This window comes from Stenella coeruleoalba (assembly GCF_951394435.1).
Source record: "Stenella coeruleoalba genome assembly, chromosome: 3".
Taxonomy (NCBI): domain Eukaryota; kingdom Metazoa; phylum Chordata; class Mammalia; order Artiodactyla; family Delphinidae; genus Stenella; species Stenella coeruleoalba.
Window position 1 is genome coordinate 91,271,734 of NC_137148.1, and position 14,089 is coordinate 91,285,822.

A 14,089-nucleotide genomic window follows, 5' to 3' on the forward strand; every position below is an offset into this window, starting at 1 on the left:
GGAAATAGGCAGGAAATATAAAGAAATCAATTCTTATTCCCTTTCCCATCCAAACTAAACTGGATGGTCACTTTAGTTAACACATGAACCATAATTCCATTTGATTAATCATTTTATTCTGAAATAAGACTTCTAAATTTTCATTAAACAGGTAAAATTAAAAATCTGAGTTGTATGAATCAATATTTAGCAAAGATGAATTTTTTATAAAGTATTAAGCTAATGAGCAAACTTCAAAAACAATTAGAAAAAATATGTATATTGTGCATATATATATACACAAATATATGTATATGCAAAATAGTTCATGGTTTTATTTTCCTTCCCTATTTATTACTGAAGAAAAACAGTTTATAATATTTATAAAATGGAAGTCAGGTTACCTGTCTCCTGTCCTAACTTTGAAATGAAATTAGCAAAAAAGTAAAATTAAAGAATCAGTTCTTTGGGCTCTCGCATTTGAAATTAAAAGGTACTTGTGCAAGATCCAAACACAAACCTAAAATGACCACCAGAGACAGCAGTGCCCTAGGACAGTAGTGAAATGCACAAAGAAACTCTGCAGATAGGTCTTTTGTGCTTTTCTATCAGTGCATATCATATGTGTTAAGACATGAAGAGTACGGCTATTCATTTGTTCCAAAAGTATTCAATATTAACACATCTAACTAACCAAACTGCTGAGGAATAGTTACTACCTTTCTCAATTTCATTCACAATTGAGAACCTTTGCTTCCATTTCCTGCCATCCACAATCTATTCCTAAATATCACAAAAGCATAGTAAGCGAAGATATCATTTTACAAAGATCTAGCTAATATCTTAAAGCTTAAGAAATGACTAACAATGAAGATTTGTGCCAAAAATGTCTCACACCATCGTTTGCAGCTATAGATTGTTTTAGAAACTCAGATTCAATTCATTGTAAGTACACTAAAATGTTACATCCTGTCAAAAAGTCCACAGCCGAAGAATGTTAACTGAGACCTCTCAAAGACCAGCAGAATACTGCCCATTTTGCCCTAGAACTACAGAGAAGTTTCCTTTGTTCCCAAACCAATGTGACAGCTACCTGCATGAGAGACTAAAATAAAATAGCACAGGCATCCACAGCCCTCCTAACTGCTCATGGCCCAACGGTCAAAGTTAAGATGCAATCACTGCTTGTAAATTCCCACAGGGGCAGATACACCATAGGGATGCATCACAAGGAAAAGAAAAAGATTCTTTTACCGAAAGAGAAAAACCGACACGGGGTGGGCACTGAGGGGACAGGGGGGAGTAGGGACAGGGTATAGGTGGCATGGGACAGACTCAATGGCCGCTTCCTGATCAGTCACCCCAGAAAAGGGATTAAGAAACAATAGGTCTTCAAACAGCACTCACCGGACAGAGGCCAATAACCAAAAGAACACCCAAACACCAAAAAAGCATCAAGTATATGTTCAGGGCCTTATTCTTCCACTGGACTGAAGGATTAAAGGCTACTAACAGGAGGGTCCACGCAAAACAAAGTTACAAACATAGGCAGTTGACTTCGGCATTCAGTCCCTTTCCCAGAGCACACTTGACCAGCACTACACAGCTAATGCAACCTTGTTAAGGTTAATTCCTCTTAGATTGTGCTTTCAAGCTACCATAGCTAGACCATGCCCTCTGCTAACAACAGAAGACCCAAGACAAATGAAATCTCTTTACTGGTGATTTCATAAGGAACCCAGATTAAAGAGTCAATTATGAACGTTTTCTCAAGATAAAACTTTCATAATTTATCGTAGTTTTTTGTTTACACTTCTCTGTACCTTATGTTAAAGTCTGAGCAACAAAGCTGGTGGAAGCCAACACTTCAAGTCCACTCCCAGGCAGGGGAGGTAGCTTTACTCTGTTCCCTAGCTACAGACCACCAATTCAGTAATAAATACTGTCTGCAACAGGAAACTAGACGGAAAGCATCACTATTCAGGACAAATATATGGCTACCATGTGAAATGACTATGACACACAGCTGATTACGGCTGTGTATACTCTGGGTTGCGTTCCTGTAAGAAAGCCGTGTACTTCTGATCAGCATAGGAAGGACCAGACTCCCAAACACTGATCATTAAAGTGAGAAAAATTACATTAGATTTACTGGATTGCTTGGCAACCATACTTAGAAAAAATTATACCCAGAGCCAGAAAACGCTTGGTAATGGCCACATATGTTAGACTCTGCTTGGGCTAGGCAATGATCACATTTCTAGCCTCGTGCATCATACAGCACTCAATAATTGATTTTATCTTCTAAAATTTCTTCTTCATGCTTTCTTTGCCCAGCAACTATAGCTATCTTCTTCCTTCAGGGCACTTTTATTCTATAATAATAAACCTATCATATTTTTTGAAACTGCAATCCAGAACTCTACTTTGAAAGCATTAGACAGAACCTACACTGTCTGTCTGCAATCTGCCATCTTTATGACAGAGGAGTACAAACTTCAAGAGCAACTCAATTCTAAGAAGAAAAAGATGCTGAGAAAGCCCATCATAATCTCATTTTTAGAATTCTTGGCAACTATACAAATATAATCTTAAAGTCTACGGACAGAATACAAAGTAAGGAACTCTAGGCTTTACCAAATGATCAGGAATAAAGTTTAACAAAACTGTTACTTACTAACACCCGTTTACCTAGAGACAGGTACTTACAGGGTATTGATACCTTCAGAGGGAACAAGACTTTGTCCTGCTCACCATTAATCTAAAGTTACAGTGACACGTGAGCCCCCTTCCCCAGGCTAGAAAATATCCAAGTCAGAATTGCTACGTAACACTTATTTTTCTTCAATCAGAAAAATGTTAACAAATCTGACCTTTTAACTATGATTAACATGTGAAGAAAACACTGCCTCAGGGAATACAAAGACAATAGATGTCAATCAAAACAAAATCTCTGAGTGGGCAGAGGGAGGTCCACTGGTACAAAAATAAAGATAAAAAGCCAAGAGATGTCATCAGAGTAAGAAAAATAACTCGGCAAAAAGTCTAATTTTTTAACTAACTTTGCTCCTTACTGTTCAAGTTAACTGTTGGAAGCAAACAAAAAAAAAGGTGAGGGAATACGTAATGAAATGTTTTTAATTTTTTTAATGTACATATGCAGTCAGACCTGAACTTTTCTAAAGACTACCACAATGTATTAAGTTTTATAGAAAAATTTAATCCTGTGGAAGGATGCTATTCACTTAGATTTGAGGAGTTTTTTGATATTAACATACAAATTACTAAAGACTTAAAAGACAAAATACCAACCCAATCTCATAGCATAAAATTTTGTTATACATCTTCATCATCTGTACTTACTAATTGATATGTAATAGAAAAATAAGGATATCCATGTTCAAAGCAGCAAGCAGTGACCACCATTCCTTTACAGCACAGGAAACTCACCTTTATATATAACCATGAAAAAGCAACTTAATTTTCAAACATCTTCATTCAAATTTCACCCATGCTAAAGAGCTCTATTAGGTTCTCACGCTTCCCCAAATGCTCATGTCTCAGGAGAGCATCACGGTTTGTAATCCTAAAACCATTCATTTGCTATTTCTGAACAAAAATTTTGAAAGCATGTAAACCATACCCCTATCTTCTGGATTACAATGGTTAAGTACAAAAACAATTCATTGAACATCTTACAAATCACTACAGTTACACATAAAAGCACCTAAGAAATTTTAAAAAATAAAAGATTCACAGTGCACTGAACCTTGGAACATATAAGGCTGGAACATAAGAACACTGAAAAAGTGGATTCGAAAGACCTGTTCTCTCAAAGACATAAAACATAATGAAGCCAACCCAACACTTTTCTCATCTAGCTTCTTAAAACGCAGCACACAGAAGTCAAGTACTGCATATTCAGCACTCTCCTTTATCACTTGATTTCTTCAAACCGTGCTAAAATTTCTCAATCGAGAAAGCTAGTTCTATGCTAAGCATGGCCTTTCTCAAGGTAACCTGAACACTGAGAAACTTAATACACAGGTTTGAGGGAATAAGTATAGCAGAAGTACATAAAACATGTACATCCAACTTATACATTTTCTGCATAGTTAAGTCACATCACACACATAAACTTTAAATCGCATCTTTTAACATTTTTTTAAATCTCAAACTGTCAAGAGAGCTAAAAGCCTCAAGTTACCAAAGTTCCATTCCAACAAGACCCTTATTTTGTTCCACCCACAGTGCATTAAATGAAGCAGCACAACAGCAATAATATTTAACCATAGTTAAACTACCATTATCGAAAAGAGATCATCTGTTGGTTCCTGAAAAGGCTCAACACCATTGGAGGCCATACTTCTGGTAACTAATCTCTTCTGCTTTAGTATCGAGAGCTGCAAGTTCCAACTTGAGGCACCAGAAAGACTGACCAAAGCACTCACTTAAAAAGGGAAAACCCCTACAAAAATCACTAAAAATTAAAGTTTCCAGATGGCAGTAAATGAGTGAAAATGATTTACCTGCCAGGCAAACAGTTTTCACTGTTTCTGTTCATAATTTAACAGAAATCTGGAATGCTGGAACCAACTAAAAATATGGCTCAAGGAGACCCAAGCAAAGCAGCTGTATTTTTGGAAAGAACAGTTAAGAGCTTCCTAATGCAATCATATAATGCATTTTTAAAAGGTCACAGAAGGATTCACAAATTTGTCACATTAAAAGACGCAGGATTGTGAGTAACCTAATTCTAAACACACTGCTATAATTGAATTATCCTGCTTAGCACCAGGAGGGTGACACTTGTATTAATAAATAGAATTTCTCCTTTAAAATCAAGCCATTGAAAAGCTAAAGCAAATTAATACCAAGTGAACTCCTTACAATAGCACTTCTTTTGAAAGTCCCACCGGGTTAAATAAAACCCCTATTAAATAGGCTATCTATACAGAATAAAGATTTCTACAATAAAATTTACAAGCAGAGATATATTTTGTGGATACCACATGTAAAAAAGATTTTTAAAACCCACATGACAGAAGCACACGCACGCATATGCTCACACTCTCCCCGCAACCCCCAAAGAAACACCTTCAATGAGGTTAGAAGCAGCCCAAACACTAAAGCCCCTTAAAGCCCTGGTGATTGTCCTCAATTATATAGCTAAAATCCTTCTTTAAATGGGCACTGCCATCCTTATTTGGATTTAAGAATCCTAAAGGAGCAAAATACATTCCTAGGAGTGAATTATACACGTTACTTCCGTGTTCTGATCCTCCCCTAGTGAAATGCTTTATCTGTACTTGGGTACACTGCATACCCTTCCCTTTGGCTCCATCATCTAGGGGCTTCATGCTAATAAAATTGTGTCAGTCTCTGCTACTACTGCAAATTGGAACCTAATATAACATCAGTTTCCAGAGATCAACACTGAGATGCAATGTAAAACCTAATAATGTCAGTATTCCATACATATTTACACAACTTAATACAGAATAAAGTTTCACAAGAACAAAATCATCATATGATACTAAGGGGCTGGCAGCAGGATGGTGCAGATGTGACCAAAGCAGTTTCGGGGTCCCAGCCCCCGTGCTCTCTCCCCACTACCCTCTCTCCGCGGTCTCCCAGGTTCACTGACTGCACACAGCACAATTCAAAATTAGAGCATCAACTCCCTGCCCAACCAACTCAGTCCCTCTCCAGGCTGAGGACTTTGTCCTTTAATGAAGTGCTGAGAGTTCATTTTGAACATGAACATTGTATAGCAGATGCTGACTCTAAATAAAACCTTAACAAAACTCCTAGCAGAGGAGGATTAGAAAACCTAAGTGGTTAGAAGCAGAGATAGGCACAAAATGCCACCAAAGCAGATGACCTGCAATCTTGACTTCTGTGACATTTCAGCTCTTGTATTCATTTAATAATTGTGTATTTTAAGTTTCTTTTAAAATTTTCAATATAAGGAAACTAGTAGTTATCAATACAATCACTGTAATGGGTTGATGGAGCATTCCCATTAACTTAGCTGTTAGTGATGACTCAAACACTATTTTCTTGACCAGAATACAAAATAAAAACCATAATCACACAGAAAAAAATGCCCTCATAAAAAGCAACTTAAATTCATTAGCCAAACACTGAAAAGGTACGTATGTATAAAAAGTTATAACTGCATTTACAGTGCAAACTCATGTTTCTTTCTACTCTCTCTTCTGCACATAGAACATCTCTTCAGAAACATCATTGCCTCCCTGCATTTCTTTAAAACACCTGAGAAAGGTAAGGCTCAAAGAGACACCCACTCAAATGCAACAAGTCTCTGATCTTGGAACTTCCACAACACATTTGTTGCTATCAAAGGTCCAAGATTTTCATTATAGCATTATGGTCAAACTTGAAACTCAAAAAGGCTCTGGATGAAAAGGGGAACTTGCAACGTCCATTACATGCCACAGACTGGCCCTCGGCATGTTCTAGCAACTGGTCTTCACCGGAGCAAGGTAAGTCATATACAGCATCTGCTTAAAAAACAAAATAAATAAGCTCAGTAACAGTAAGAAATCAAATCTTGCCCTTCACCTTTTGTTATAAAGGAATCCATGTGCAGTATATATTCATCTCCCCACACTCTAAATCTAACCTAAGTAGAACCACCAAGATATCTTCCTTTCCCTAAACTGGTACTCAAGTGAATTTCTAATCTATTATTGCTTATTCCAAACAAACATTCAAAATCTTAATCTCAGCCTTTATTTTAAGACCCTTAATATTCACCTGCTTTCAAAAATGGGCATACCTAGGGACTTCCCTGGTGGTGCAGTGGTTAAGAATCCGCCTGCCAATGCAGGGGATACGGGTTCGAGCCCTGGTCCAGGAAGATCCCCCACATGCCACGGAGCAACTAAGCCTGTGTGCCACAACTACTGAGCCTGCAAGCCACAACTACTGAGCCCATGTGCCACAACTACTGAAGCCAGCACACCTAGAGCTCGTGCTCCACAACAAGAGAAGCCACTGCAATGAGAAACACGTACACTGCAATGAAGAGTAGCCCCTGCTCACCACAACTAGAGAAAGCCCGTGTGCAGCAACGAAGACTCAACACAGCCAAAAATAATTAATTTTAAAACTGGGCATACCTTTGTTTACCACCTATATTTGTATTTTGTGCCAACATAAGGGGAGCTTCTTGATAGAGATCAAAATGTAAACATTATAAAGATTATAATTACAATGTAAGATCTGTAAAGATTCCAATTCTAGAAAAATAAAGCTGGAGGTTATTAAATATTCAGTGAGTATGTCAACCTAAAGAAAAATCCAAATTTTCAAAATCATAGTACAACAGAACTCCAACTTATCAGGGCTTTTTTTTTTCCCCTTAAAGTAGAACAGGGACCTGACCAGGAAAGTAGGTTTGGAATAGACACCAAAAGGTTGAGGCAGAAATAAAGTCTGATACGAGGTTTCCCAGGATAAGAACACTTTTATACTTCCTTCTCAAGACAACTCAAAATTTTATATATCTGAATCATGCCTAACTAAGTTGGATATACATTATACTGTGCCTTCTTTAATGTTCCTAAACATATGGCTTTTTAAAGATTTTGTGAAATAATTGATTTCTGAAGTTACATTACTTCAACTATCAGCCTATCATGCCCACACCACCTAAGGTGGCCAGAAAAGTCCAACTAAGAGGAATTCTACCACCATAACTTAATGATAGTTCCAACTTCTTACACTTAATTTTCCAAAACAGGGTTAAAGGATCTCTCTCTCTGTTTTTTTCCTGGACGTGCCGCAGGCAAGTGTGATCTTAGTTCCCTAGCCAGGGATCGAACCCACGTTCCCTGCATTGGAAGCACGGAGTCTTAACCACTGGACCACCAGGGAAGTCCCCAAAGCATCTCTTTTAATATAGCTTCTATCTTGCTTAAATCATAAACAGTAATGCAAGAAAATATAATTATAATGCTTTTCAATTCTTAAGAGTTTTCTATATGAAAGCCTTAAATCTAGATGGTAAATAAATGCTTACCTACTGCACAGAGAATTTCATACCATTCAAAACAGGACCGAAGAAAAAAATAGCCTACTGCACTTCCAAATGACATCTATTAAATCAGTATTTACAAAGAGCTTTCTACATTCCTCAACATTACTTTCCAAATCAGATCACACACCTACTCTTCATAACTGAGGGTGGAGAAGTTCCAAATGTCATTTTAATAAAAGCTATCCTTAGTACCATCTTAACAAGTTGATCATTACCTCAAGTAAGGGGGAAATGTTTCCCTTCTGAAGTTAGCACTCCCCTTACATATATGTGAGAATGAGGTTTCTCCTCACCATTATGTTACTTGGGTCTACTCCCTGTCTAACCCTTAAGCAATTATTTATTTATTTACAATATTCATGCACAGCACCAAGGCTTCACATTCGCAAAAGAAATAGCACAGTGAAAGGGCAAATAATTTAAATAAATTTATTTTAGCCAGTTTCATATTTAGAGAACTTGACCATATATATGAACTCTCTACAGACCATGTGCAACTCTTTCAGCTTATCTATCACAGTTCGTCATGCACCACTAAAATCAAGGTTACTTCAAAACCAAACCAAATCCCAACCAGCAGAAATTTTAAAAAGAAAATGACTTGCCTGTTTCAAAAGTATCCTGAAGCTTTCGTGGATGAAGTTTTTTTTCACATTTCTATTAAAAAACACAAACACACAACATACCATCTCCAGTTATTTCAATTATAAATAAGGAGATATAGTATCAAATTTCTCAGGAAGAGAATTAAACCATATAATCACCATGCCCACCTTGCATTGGTATTTTTAATTTTATTTTTATTTTTTTAAGCCTAAAACTGTTTTTAGCTCTTGAATACACATACAATATGGAAACACCAGAAAACGAGAAAATTATTCATTAAATTTCTCAACCCAGAGATAATTACTATTAACACTCCAGTACATCTTTCCAGCTTTTTTTCTATGAAGATATGTGTGAATGTATTTTCATATAATTATGTAACAAACAGAATTATTCTATACATAGTATTCTATAACCCATTTTTTAACATCTTTATTGGAGTATAATTGCTTTACAATGGTGTGTTAGTTTCTGCTTTATAAAAAAGTGAATCAGCTATACATATACATATATCCCCATATCTCCCCCCTCTTGCGTCTCCTTCCCACCCTCCCTATCCCACCCATCTAGGTGGACACAAAGCACCGAGCTGATCTCCCTGTGCTATGCGGCTGTTTCCCACTAGCTCTCTATTTTACATTTGGTAGTGTATATATGTCCATGCCACTCTCTCACTTCATCTCAGCTTACCCTTCCCACTCCCCGTGTCCTCAAGTCCATTCTCTACATCCGCGTCTTTATTCCTGTCCTGCTCCTAGGTTCTTCAGAACCACATTTTTTTAAGATTCCATATATATGTGTTAGCATACAGTATTTGTTTTTCTCTTTGACTTACTTCACTCTGTATAACAGACTCTAGGTCCACCCACCTCATTACAAATAACTCAATTTCGTTTCTTTTTATGGCTGAGTAATATTCCATTGTATATATGTGCCACATCTTCTTTATCCATTCATCTGTTGATGGACACTTAGGTTGCTTCCATGTCCTGGCTATTGTAAACAGAACTACAATGAACATTTTGGTACATGACTCTTTTTGAATTATTGTTTTCTCAGGGTTTATGCCCAGTAGTGGGATTGCTGGGTCATATGGTAGTTCTATTTTTAGTTTTTTAAGGAACGTCCATACTGTTCTCCATAGTGGCTGTATCAATTTACATTCCCACCAACAATGCAAGAGGGTTCCCTTTTCTCCACACCCTCTCCAGCATTTATTGTTTGTAGATTTTTTGATGATGGCCATTCTGACCGGTGTGAGATGATATCTCATTGTAGTTTTTTGCCTTTGCCCTGCAGGATCTTTTTTTTTTTTTTTAACATATTATTAGAGTATAATTGCTTTACAATGGTGTTATTAGTTTTGGCTTTATAACAAAGTGAATCAGCTATACATATGATTAGTGATGCTGAGCATCCTTTCATGTGTTTGTTGGCAATCTGTATATCTTCTTTGGAGAAATATCTGTTTAGGTCTTCTGCCTATTTTTGGATTGGATTGTTTGTTTTTTTTAATATTGAGCCACATCAGCTGCTTGTAAATTTTGGAGATTAATCCTTTGTCAGTTGCTTCATTTGCAAATATTTTCTCCCATTCTGAGGGCTGTCTTTTTGTTTTGTTTATGTTTTCCTTTGCTGTGCAAAAGCTTTTAAGTTTCATTAGGTCCTATTTGTTTATTTTTGTTTTTATTTCCATTTCTCTAGGAGGTGGGTCAAAAAGGATATAACCCACTTTTTAAATGTATATACTATGAACATATTCCTTTTTCAATAAATACACATCTACACCATCACTTTTAATGACTACATGGTAGTCTATGGCATAGATCTACGATATTGCATTTAGTATTATCTTCTTGGATATTTAGATTATTTCCATGTTTTCATAACTAAGAGCAATGGAGTGAATATTCTTTAAATTTCTCTTCTAGGGAAACAAGGTAAGAACTTTTTCAGGCTTTCAATATAGCCAAACTACTCTCTAGGAGGCTGTACCAATTAGCAATTCTTAAGGGTTCTCAATATTCTCAACAATACATAAGTGGCTATCTTTTCATCTTTGCCAATCTAATGAGGAAAAGTGGCATCCTGTTTTATTTTACTTTCTTTGATTACACATTTATACATTTATCAGTCAGTTTTAGTTCTTCCCTTATAAGCTGTTCATATACTTGTTCTCCATCATTAACTTTATTTTAAGAACTTATAAAAAATTTATTCAAGTTCTTTTAGACAAATATGAGAGTCATTTGTGAAGTTCCTCCCAAAAAATCAAGGATTTTGATTGGTATTGAATTAAATCTATGTATTAATTTGAGGAGAATTAACATTTGTATAGTACTATCATTTTAATCTGTGCAGCTTTTGTTAGGGACAGATGTTGAATGAGATTAAAAGCCTTCTGACCATCTATTAAGACTCTTCTTTGTTCTTGTCACTATTTCTACCAGAGTGGAGTACAATAATAGTAAAGGGCAAGTAGTCTAACAGTAAACTGATCTTTAACATGTGCTTGCTAGTGGAATCAATACACCCCAAGTTAAATCAACAGCACCTAGGGAATTCAAGGAAAATACTTTTGTTAAAAACTTGAAATTACTATTATCACCCACTGTTAAAGAAAGAAAAATAGGTGAAGATACAATAAGAAAATTCAACATAGAAATACCAGGACTGGGACTTCCCTGGTGCTGCAGTGGTTAAGAATCTGCCTGCCAATACAGAGGACACAGGTTCGATCCCTGGTCTGGGAAGATCCCACATGCCACGGAGCAACTAAGCCCGTGCGCCACAACTACTGAGGCCACAAGCCACAACTACTGAAGCCCGCACACCTAGAGCCCACGCTCCGCAACAAAGAAGCCACCACAATGAGCAGCCCGCACACCACAACCAACAGTAGCCCCCGCTCACTGCAACTAGAGGAAGCCTGCGTGCAGCAATGAAGACCCAACACAGCCAAAAATAAATTAATTAATTTTAAAAAATAATAAAAATAAAATAAATACATCTTTTAAAAAAAGGAAAGAAATACTGGGACTTACAGAAAAGATAAGCAAGGAGACTTACCAGTTTATGAATTACCTTCTGGAACACAGACTAAAAGAATGGAAGTAAATGCCTTAAAATGCTCACACGTATTTGTCTTTCAGCCTAGTCTAATGACTATGACACTGGCTATGAGTATTGTGTTTTATTTATTTTCGTTTTCTAAATTCTATCAACTTGAAGAAAACAAAAACACTGTGATGTTATTCCAAACTTTTAACTTCATTAAAATAATACAGACTCTATTTAGAAAAATATAGAGAGAATACTTAGGACTTGTCTAGAAAGCAGGGTTGACTACACACTGTTTCCAAAGTATTAAAATAAATCTAAATACCCACATATAGATAACCAACAAGAACCTACAGTATAGCACAGGGAACTCTACTCAATACTCTGTAATGACCTATATATGGGAACAGAATCTGAAAAAGAGTGGATATATGTATAACTGATTCACTTTGCTGTACAGCAGAAACTAACACAACATTGTAAATCAACTATACTCCAATAAAAATTAATTTAAAAAATAATAAATAGATAAATAAATACCCACATAAAAAGTAAAGATCAGTTGCACATTTGAATCAATGTGATAAACCTATAATTGAGAGTAGGCAGAGATTTTTTTAGTGGGTGAATAGTGCGCACACAGCAGGTTCATAAAAATCCTGTCAATATATCAATTCAACGTGTCTCGCCAATGCCCTTGCCCCATCTTAAAAAGCGTGAACTGCCTTCTTAGCATGAGAGCTGTTAACTCTTACCATCAAGGGATTCTGCTGCTTGCCTGGCTGGCTGTGGACCCCATTTGTTCTTTTCTTTTGATTAGGTGACTCTTGATACTGTTTTCTGCCATTTCCCCTCATACTTTGACTCTGTTTTTCCAATAAGAAGAAATAAAATGTAAACCTATAGCATAATGAAATAGGATAAAACAATATACCCCTATGAATGTATTTAGCTGGTTGAATCAGAGTTCAGCAAAGCACCCCCACCCAAAACCTTCCTTAAACACTGGAGAACCACTATCAATATATTTTCTTATAGAAGATAGTGCTTCACAAAGCAAGAGTCCTCAAAAGATATGAAACAGCAAATATAATGGTCCCTAGGAATCTTTCCACACCTCTTGCCTTATGCCATTTCTGCTCACAGACTGTGTTTACAAGCATGAGGAGTAAAAGAATAATGGGAGCAAGGAGAGGAACAACTTTGAAAACCTTATGTGACTGCCAAAGAAAACCTCTCTGTGAGGGAACACTTAGGCCCATTGACTACAGTCCTTAAAGCTAGAAACAGGCAGCCGATGTGATCACTGTTACCCTAAAATCTGCTTTAAATTATTAATAAACAAATAGAGATTTTTTAAATTAATAATCTCTTTTTATACAAAATAATAAAGACAACTGGTTTTTAAAATTTGGGCCATTATCCCTAAATTTAGACCTAAAACCTAAACATGCAGTAGTTGACATCTTGCTATTATACTGCTTTAACGAGTTAATTTTCTTAGAAAATAACTCTAAGTTTAACTTAAAACACAAAGTTTTTAAACATTAATTTGGCCTTAGAGGTCTTAAAAAGACAGCTATTTAAGAGGACTAGCTAAAACAGTGAGCAGAATAATTTTATTATTATTATAAAATGTATAAAAATACATTTATGTACATTCTATCTACCTACAGAAAAAATTAAGCAGTTCCTAAAATAGCTTGAAAACAACAAGCTAATTTAAAGAAAGAAAGGTAGGGAAATACAGCAGTCATGTTACCACAGACTTTTAATTCAATTTCATCCCATTCTTCTCGGTATTTACCTTTTATTGCGGTACCATATACATAAAATTTAGCACTTGAACCACTTGTAAATGTACAACTCAGTGGCAGTGTATAGTCACAATGTTGTGCAACCACCACCAGTATCCGTCTCCAAAACTTTTTCATCATCTAAACAGAACTTCGTACCTATTAAATAATTCCATATTCCCTCCTGTCCCTCAGCCCTGGTAACCACAAGTTAATTTCTGTCTATAAATTTGTCTATACTAGGCACCTCATGTAAGTGGAGTCATACAATATTTGTCCTTTTGTGTATGGCTTATTTCACTTAGCATGTGTTTAAGGTTCATCCATGTTGTAGCACGTACGTATCATAATTTCATTCCTTTTTTTTTTTTAAATATTTATTTATTCATTTGGCTGCACTGGGTCTTAGCTGCAGCATGAGGGATCCAGTTCCCTGACCAGGGATCCAACCCGGGCCCCCTGCATTGGGAGCGTGGAGTCTTAACCACTGGAACACCAGGGAAGTCCCTTTCATTCCTTTTTAAGGCCAAATAATATTCCTCTATATGTTTATTTTGTTTATCCATTAATCTGCTGACAG

General features: G+C 36.3%; 1 protein-coding gene across 3 annotated transcripts in view; it reads right to left on the reverse strand.

Moving 5' to 3' along the window:
- Positions 1-14,089, reverse strand: part of DCP2 (decapping mRNA 2) — a 50,567-nt gene that overhangs the window by 1,371 nt on the left and 35,107 nt on the right. Inside the window, exons 9-11 of one of the 3 annotated variants that reach the window (XM_079916637.1) lie at positions 12,469-12,579; positions 8,653-8,704; positions 6,435-6,506 (exon numbers count right to left, since the gene is read on the reverse strand). In XM_079916637.1, the coding sequence (XP_079772763.1) occupies positions 6,435-6,506; positions 8,653-8,704; positions 12,469-12,579 (235 nt within the window). Of the gene's footprint in view, positions 1-1,977; positions 6,507-8,652; positions 8,705-12,468; positions 12,580-14,089 lie in introns of those variants that run through there. The other 2 variants (XM_079916636.1, XM_079916638.1) reach the window with 2 other exon arrangements.